The 8,907-nt window shown below is 41.8% G+C and overlaps 1 protein-coding gene across 1 annotated transcript; it reads right to left on the bottom strand.

The window, feature by feature from the left end:
* Positions 1–880: 880 nt before the first annotated feature.
* Positions 881–8,808, bottom strand: card9 (caspase recruitment domain family, member 9). The gene is made up of 13 exons (XM_080893565.1): positions 8,552–8,808; positions 8,367–8,436; positions 7,350–7,487; positions 7,144–7,262; positions 6,837–7,043; positions 6,677–6,757; positions 5,774–6,001; positions 4,773–4,898; positions 4,507–4,695; positions 4,365–4,422; positions 4,168–4,289; positions 4,028–4,083; positions 881–3,942 (listed from the first exon to the last, which is right to left on the bottom strand). The coding sequence occupies exons 1-13, from the start codon at positions 8,663–8,665 to the stop codon at positions 3,855–3,857; spliced, it is 1,596 nt and encodes a 531-aa protein (XP_080749691.1). The 5' UTR covers positions 8,666–8,808; the 3' UTR covers positions 881–3,854.
* Positions 8,809–8,907: the final 99 nt, after the last annotated feature.

The following is an 8,907-nucleotide window of genomic DNA, read 5'->3' on the forward strand; positions in this document are numbered from 1 at the left end:
GAGATGGTTCCTCAAACTGCAGTAAAACAATAAAGTCCTAACATCCAGTTTGAGGTTCCTCAAAGAGCTCAGCTCCAGTTGACCTTTTCTTCAGACTGTGTCACTCATCAGTTCTGTATTTCATTTTTTTTTCACATTTATGTAAATTATTTGAAAATTGCTAGAAAGCAAACCTACTGTAGCTGAAATACTACATGCTGTAGTTATTACTGTCCCAAAATGTAGCTGAAAGTGAACATAAAAAGCTGGAGAGTAAACTTTGCTGGTCTCCAAAACCAGAGAGTGAAAAACAAAAGATCCTCTGACCCTCCACACCACCTCTCCATGGAATTGTGAAGAAAACACCTCCGATGACCTCTTGAGGCTGGCTCCAGAAGCGAGTCATACAGACTCCTGTTAAAATTAGGAGCTGTAAAGCGGAGCAGGAGCCTTACTGTCAGATATCCTGAGGTGGAGGAGATTCACTCTATCAGGAGAGATCAGGAGCTCTGAAGAAAATATTGGATCACCTGTCAAAATCTGAAAATTCATCAGCAATAGAAGAAAACTGAAAAATCAGTGCAAGAGCTGATCATATTCTCTCCCTCAGTGATTAACTGTGCTTTATTGAACATTTGCTGCTAATTAAATAGAAAAATTAATCTTCTTGATTGATTAAATACTGAAAAAAGACAAAAATACAATATGTTCTTCTGGGCAAAACAAAACAAAAGTTATATCCTGATTCTAATAATTTAACATCCACAACACTTCATACAAAAATCAAACTTTTAAGAAATTAAATAGGAATAACAAGAAACTGAGAGTTTTGAAAAATGTTTTATGACATCAAGCTCAATTTATAAATTCTTTAAATCCCACAGTAAAATGAATTTTAACAAAGTTCTTAAATCAAACTTCACAAAAATGAAATCAGATTATTTTGGTTGCCTGTTCTGCTCATGCTTGGCTCTATGTTTTTATTCTGGGTTTCCACTACAAGATCACCTTTTTTTTTTTTGTTTAATTTTATTTAAGTTCTTCCTTCTCAAAAAGACTGAGCCTCCCTGTTTCAACGGCTTCTGGAGGCCTTCTGAAGAGCAGCGCCTGTGCTGATGATCTGTACTGTCTGTAGTTTGTAGGCATTCTGTACCTGCTGCAGGTTACTATATAAATAAATTTGTGACAAGCTGACATCAGTTTGTGATGGAAGCCAAAAAAAGAAAAAGAAAAAAGGAAGCTGAAAACATAATCCAGAACTTTGGCTCGCAGGCATTACTTCTACACATCACTGTCATTATTTGAAACTTTTATCATGTTCATAATAAAGACAAGCCACACTGTAAATTACATATAGACAGAAGTAAAGAAGAAAAATCAGATTATGTACACTGCAACAAAAGTCATCAATAAAAAAATATGGGTTATTGGGGTGTTTGAATGCCATGGAAAGTGACATTCAGACAAAAAAAAAGAAAAATAAACATTGTTAATAAATAATACCTATTTAATTTACCTTCAGTACCTAATTATTCAAAGTTAATTGTAATTTTTAATTAAGAATTTTTAAAAGCCATTAGTAAAGTTTTAATTGGTTTTATAATGTCAATAATTTGTGTTTAAAATAATGGTAATGATATCAATTATAATTTTATAGCATTTATGTTGCATTATGTATTCAATCATAGCAGATAAGACACGCTAACTGCATTCTGCAGACATAATGATTTTGGTGTTCAGCAACATTCATCAAAATAGTAAAGTGAGACCAGTTTCAATTTCAAATCATATTTTAAACCAGGATCTCTCCCTAAAGCTAGTGAAAGAAACAAGAACAAAAACAACAACCTCCAGGTTCACAGCCGCTGATGTCAAGCCTACTTATACAAAGTAAATACTGTATACTAAGCATCGCTTCATTATTTATAATAACAATTCAATTAATATGTAGCAAAGTCTAAATGAAGTATCAGAGTCTGGAATCTGAGATTTTCTCCGGCTTCCAGGTAGCACTTTTTGTATTGAACAAAACAAATCATTTCGACAAACACTGCAAGTTTCCTGATTTCAGAGCATGAAATGTTACAGTGAAAAAATTAACTTCTAGGTGAAGAAAAAGCCAACTTCAGATTCAATTGGAAACTGAAAGCTCTGTCAATTTTTAGAAATCTGAGCAGATTTGGATCCACTGTTTGGTCATGGTCTGGTCTTTCTGTGCTTTTCCTGAGTTGAAATCTTATTTAGCAGGCGGAGAGTTCTTTTTGTCTTTGGGATCGTATCTCAGAGAGCAATGGCATGTCAAGTTAAAGCTTTCATGCTTTAACTTGGAAAGATTATTTAAAATAACTAGAAACCATAGGATGTACAACTTTACATCTCTGCATCAACCCAACATACCGCATCTTCTCATCGCTCTTCTCACTGATCACATAACTACATACATCATAGACACTAGTTTAACTAGTGTGCTACCAGAAACAGTGCCAGTGCAGAGCCAATTCTGACTTGGTGAAAATCATGGCAGACCGAATCTGTAAGCTGCATTTGCCCTTCCCATAGTCACCAGTAGCAGTGGTTTCAACTTTGGACACAACAATTTTGTTAGGAACAAAGTTTTTAGCATCAGTAAGAGTCATTTCTTGTGGAATTGTCAACTATGGGAAAAGCAATAAATGTGTCCATTCCATAGACTGTATGTTAAAGTTGGACAAATCTTCATGAAAGTGCCTGAATTATTTCTAATGGCCAGGAGGGGGCGACTTCTCTGGTTGCAAAAAGACTTCCAGTTGTGTAAAAATCAATAAGAAAATCACAAGTTGTCAGCCAATGAGCACGTGGCATTTGTTTTTGTGGGGTTTTTTTCATCAAAATGCTCAGTTGAAGGCTTCACCAACCTAGAAGTGATGTCTCATTGGGTGCATCCATCTTCTACACCAGGTGAAAGCACCTTCTGTTTTGATACGCCTTAACTGTGGAATATCCCACCTCGTTATATCATAATTATGATCTCTGTCAATGATTTTAAAGGAAAATTTCCCGCGTTTAATGTGAAATATTAATACATATATTATAGTTATAAGGGGGATCCAGAAAAGTGTCTAGAAGTGACATGACCACCAGGGATAATAGAAAGTCAATGAAATTAAGTTATGTCAAGATGAAATAACCTTTGGCGATGCGCAGTGGGTGGGTCTGAGTTAAACTTTTCTCAACTTCAAGCTGAGCGTTTTAAATGACTGCCGGTGAATCCAAAGATGCTGCTAATTCACAAATGAAAGGGTGGTAAATACCTCAGCGACGTACCTAAGCAGCTTGAAGCTGGAACGTCTACTCGTGACCAATCGTCTGCTACAAAATTTCTACATACTGCTTCCTCTGTCAACTCCCCTTAGGGCCAGATTTTCTAACGGTCTGCAGCAGCACAAAACCCTCATCAGGTTCATCAGTTCGGCTCCTTTTGACTCAATAGGTTGTGCTGCTCTTGGTTCATTTCTCATTACTGAAATAAACTGGCTGGATCTAGTTTTTAAATGAGCGACGTTATCAAGTGAGATGCAGAATTTCCTCTCCCATCTCTGCACTTTTGCAAATGCAGCATCACACAATCTTGCATCCTTCAGTAAATCTGGCCTTCAGTTTTTAGGTTGACAGTTGTGATGTATTGTTGCTATTAAGTTTACATTTCTTTTCTTTAAGTCCTATTAGGAATTCTTGTGTTAAAAATAAACAGCTATATGTTGTCTTAATTTGTCTGAAGTAAAACTTAAATGCTGCTTCTTAGAGTTGTTTTGGTGTTGCCATATGGAGCACTTTGAGCTGCAGGTTGGTAAAAAATATGCCATGCATTTAACGTTAAATACATTCATGGCGTCACATCAGTCAGAGTCGGTGATGTCGCTGCTGTCGTCGAGGTTACAGGCTATATAGTCTGTACTGTTGAGCTTTGACCTGAGGGCTCGCTTCCTGTTGGAAATAAGAACACAGTCATACTCACACTGTATGCATGTACAGATGTATAGAAATAAAGTTTTAAAAAGCCAGTACTAACCTGCGGTAAACAAAGTTTGAACGACCTCTAAAACAGACTTCTGCTTGCTCCTCCTCCTGTAGACGAACAGACAGGCTTTGAAGTCTCTTCCAAACACCATGAGTTAAATTAGCAGTGTGAATAAGGCACGTAGAAATTACCCATGATACAGTATTACTGGATTTGAAGCCAGGCTCGACGATTTCTCCTGAAGAGTCATTCTGCTGCCGCTGAGCCTCGTCGTTCTCCCCCGAAGTCCCGCTGCGAACCTCCTCACTGCTGCCTGTTCACACAAAACCACTGCACATGACATCACCTCACATTACCCCGTGTCATCTCATCACATGACATGACTGACCTTTAGCAGTGCTCTTTGGAGGCTCCTCCTCTTCCTCGCTGCTCACACTCCTTTCACACTGAGGACAGAAGCCGGTGTTATTACCTCAATACTTCACCTTCATAAAATCCCTCCTCCTCCAGCTCCTCCAGCTGCTCCTCACCTGATGAGAGTTGGAAGTGATTCTGCGGAGGCGTGTCCTCAGCTGTAGCTCCTCCCCCTGTGACCTCAGCAGCAGAAGCTCCAGCCTGTCTATTTGCTCAGTCAGCTTTCTGACCTGCTCCCTGTACTGGTCTTTCTCCTGCAGGAGTACCCGTGCCTCCTCATGCTTCTCTGACTGCGATGACAGCGCCTGAAGAACCGACCAGAGTTAACACCCACCAACATTCTGCCCCACCTCCCGTTCTTATCCCTTCTCAGGCTCCTCACCTTTTCTCTCTCCCTGATCACCTCTTCCAGCTGTCTCAGGGTTTGCTTGTTTTGTTGACGGTAGATCTTGGCATCTCCTTTCAGCTGAGCACAGCGCAGTTCCAGTTCCTCTTTCTCCTCCAAAGTCTGAAAACAAACGCATTCAGGCTTGCAAAACCAAGAATGAGATTCATACACACACACATACAGCCTCCAGCAGTTGCACTTGATAGCTGACACATGACACACTCGAGGGATTGACATCAAATAGAAGCATGCATGTGGATTTCCTGCTACTCTTTGCTCCAATAAAACATCCTTTTACTGTGGCATGAGCAATGCTGCTGCTCAGAAACACCATGGTGCACATTCACTACTAACTAAACTCAACCTAAAACCACATATCGCTGAAAATATGACAAAAGTAATGATTCATCACAAGGAACATCTCAGAGATTACACTTATCTTGAAACTTATCCTCCAGTTTATCCGGGGGAACACCAAGGCATTCCCAGGCCAGCTGAGAGATATAATCTCGACAGCGTGTCCTGGGTCTGCCCTGGGGCCTCCTCCCAGTGGGACATGCTCGGAAAACCTCGCACAGGAGGCGCCCAGGGGGCATCCTTGTCAAATGCCCGAACCACCTCAACTGGCTCATTTTGATGTGGAGGAGCAGCAAGTCTACTCTGAGCCCATCCCGAATGGCCGAACTTCTCATCCTCTCTAAGGGAGAGGCCAGCCACCCTTCAGAGGAAGCCCATTTCCGCCACTTGTATTCGCGATCTCGTTCTTTCGGTCACTACCCACAGCTCATGACCACACTCCACCCTCTAATCCAAATATGGTCACTTAAGGGTCCCAAAAAACTAAATGGAATCAGCCAAAATGCTAATATTACATGTGATACATTCTACAATTTAAATTTCCCTGAATGCATTATATTTATTTGCTTAAAGGGAGCGGCTTTGCATTCTGTTAGCCATGTGCTATAGTCTTGTTTGAAACTACCGGTGCTCCTCACCCTGGCTCTCTGCTCCTCTGTTTTGTGGAGTTCTCTCCTCAGTCTGAACACAGTGGAGAGGAGGTTCATCATAGGAGCTTTGCTCTCCTGCTTCTCCTGCTGCTGCTGCTGCTGCTTTGGTGCCTCCTCCTTCTTCTCCTGCTTTTTCTCCTCCTGTTTCTCCTCTTTCAGCTCCTCCACTTTATCCGGGTGGAAAAAGGTCTCAGTGGGCAAAGCTAGACTCTTGCTCTGAAATACACAAGTTAACACGTTAATCTAAGTGGTGTTTTTTAACCTTTAAACAGTTTTTAAGCTCTGCAAAAAGAACCGAAGTGTAGTCTGGGATAAGAGGTGTGCGAAATACTTTTCACTACTAATCAGTTCATGTGGGATAACACATGAAAGGTGTATGAATTGTTTGTTAAAGTGTAGCTGTGAAAACTGCCTTTAAAACCAAGTCCAGTGCAACAAAATTGTAGTGAAAAGCAGATTCTAGGCAAAGCAGCAGAAACAGTCATGTGAAAGTTTTGGTCTTCACCAAACATTGCTCAGTGTGCTACGGCCGAACATCTCCACTTTGGTTGTTTCTATCCACAGGATGTGGTTGTGGTTTCTTCACATGCAACCTTGGAAACCTAAGCTGTGCTGCCATGCTTTCTCGTGGCAACCCTTCCAAACAAGCATTCATATTCAGTCTTTTTTTCTCATTGTATAGTCATGAATTTTGATATTTTCTTAGCTTTTCACAGGACTGCAAAGCCATGTGAAATCTTCCTCTTTCATGTGGCTGTAGTTATGTAATGTAACCTGCAGGTATGAGCTCAAACTAAAAACACTCAACAGTCGAAGCTGAATAATTCATACATAGCTGTAGTGAGGGTCAGATAAAAGGTAAAAGGGTGTGTGTTAGATATCCAGTACCACCTGGAGTGGTCTCAGTGTTCGTCGCCTCAGCAGTCGAGTCTGGTTTTCTGCTCGCATCACTGTGTGTTTCAGGCGCTCTACCTACACACATAGAGGTCAGAGGTCAGGCTCTATCTCTGTACGGGTCAGCAGCATGTCAGATGGATACACGTTAGCTGACCTCTATCTGCAGATCTCTGTTGGCCAGCAGGGCGTTGCTCTTCTCCTGGTTCAGACTGTTGATGTCAGCCATCAGACTGTAGTTGTGATCTCTGAGCTGCTTGACCTCCTCACTCAGCCGCTCCCGTTCATCTCGCACCTTCTGCACGCGCTCAGTCAGCTTTTTCAGCTCACGGTCTTTCAGCTGCTGCTGGCGAGACCACACCTCCTGAAGACAAGCGCAAGAGAGAACACAGCGATTGAACATTACATTTTTTGTGTAATTTCCATCTCGCTCTGTTCCTCAGTAACCGTGTGGCTGAACCAACCTGATCCTTGGCAGCAGAGCAGGCCTGCTGGCGGCGCCTCCGCTCATCCTGCAGTGCCCTCTGCAGGCGGCTGAGCTCCGACATCAAGAACTGAGTGAGACCCGATTCTCCTGCAGTGTCTGAACACGCAATACACAGCTGATCAGAATCAATTTATAATCAGTACATGAAAATATCTGAACAGGCAAACAGTCAGGAAGACAGACCAATCAGGATGCTGAAGGTCTTGTTGGGTTCCTTCCCAGTGATCCGGCTATACAGTTGAGGATAATCCAGTTCCAGACTCTCCAGGAAAGCTGTGTAACCTTTGACTCCCGTTCGCTGCAAAATGTCCAGTAGGGCCCCTACAGATTAAAGGTTACAACAAAGGTCAGCGGATGCAAGACTCATTACGCTGATATATAATGGTGCTATCTATATAGGGACACCAAGGGTCAGCGAGTCACTGCGACCGTTTTGGCCACGTTGACATGTATAAGAACAACAACGGCAACCAAACACTTCTTTAAACATGAACAGGGCATAATCTAAGTGAGTATGGTCTGACTTCTGTGACTCAGATGTCACCATGAATATCTATATTTGGTGAGGTTATGCGCACTCTGTTGTTTTCTTTTTGGTTGTTTTTTTCTAATTAATTTTTGTTCATGATGACCTAACCGATTAAGTAAATGCTTACAGTTTCTTTTAACAGAAAAACTCTGGAAGTGGGTTTGCCAACTAACGTCAACAACACCCTGCCAAGGTGTAGAGGAACCACACTGTTACAACTTCCTAGTATTTTAGACCATTCTGACCACACGCAGCAGCCACTGAGTGAGAACTCTCTTTGTCTTGTTTCTAAGACATTTCTGATCTTGTCTCATACAGCTTTACTGATAGAAGTAAGCTAGGCTGATGGGAAGTCACTGAATTAGACCTCTCCGCCAGGAGACGTTTGTAATTTATGAATGTGTTTTAAAGACTCATCTTACTCATAGACAGTATAAAGGATGAACAGTGAAGATGTGTGCTTTCAGCTAAATTTTTCAAGTATTTACTTCTCCCCAGCAGTTACATGAACCCAGATTTCAGATGAATTAATTAAACATTGCTGTGTTTTTTTGTGTTTTTTTCCTCCTTGTGGATCAGGAGGTTCACGTGGAGGCCTTTCTGGACTAACTGAAAGGTTTGTACTGGCTTCAATCTGGTATGTTTAAAAAAAACAAAAAAACCCAACGTACCAACTTTACGCCTCCTGATGACGAGCGCCGGGTCATTGAAGAGCTGCTCTTCATCCTCAGCACTGATTACCTGATAAGGTAGACCACACATGAACCTATCACCACCTGAAAGGAAGGAAGAGGAGCAACAACCACAGGAGCAGAGAGGAGAGTAGCAAGAACAAGAGGCAGGAGCAAGAGCATACCTGACACTGGCGGAGGTAGGGGGTGATTCTTGAAGGATCAATAGTTTTGATGAGCAGCATCCTGAAGTCATCCAGCTGGAGCCAACAGAGGTCATCCTCACTCACTCCATCCATCGTGCCGTTACACACTACACAACACACCACTGTGCACACTGAGGACTACACTGAGTACGCTGGTTACACTGGTCCCACACACCCGCTTCTCTCTATCTGCCTCTGATTTTCTGAACACATCGTTGAGGTCACTTCTTGTTTTACTGTCAGTCTCCGCCTCATTTAACTGACTCTGAGCTGACTGATTCCAGCTCATCTGAATACACCAATCAGGTCACAGCTGTTTAGCACTGAGCTTTCTG

The sequence above is a fragment of the Rhamphochromis sp. 'chilingali' genome (genome assembly GCF_963969265.1).
Source record: "Rhamphochromis sp. 'chilingali' genome assembly, chromosome: 10".
Lineage (NCBI taxonomy): Eukaryota > Metazoa > Chordata > Actinopteri > Cichliformes > Cichlidae > Rhamphochromis > Rhamphochromis sp. 'chilingali'.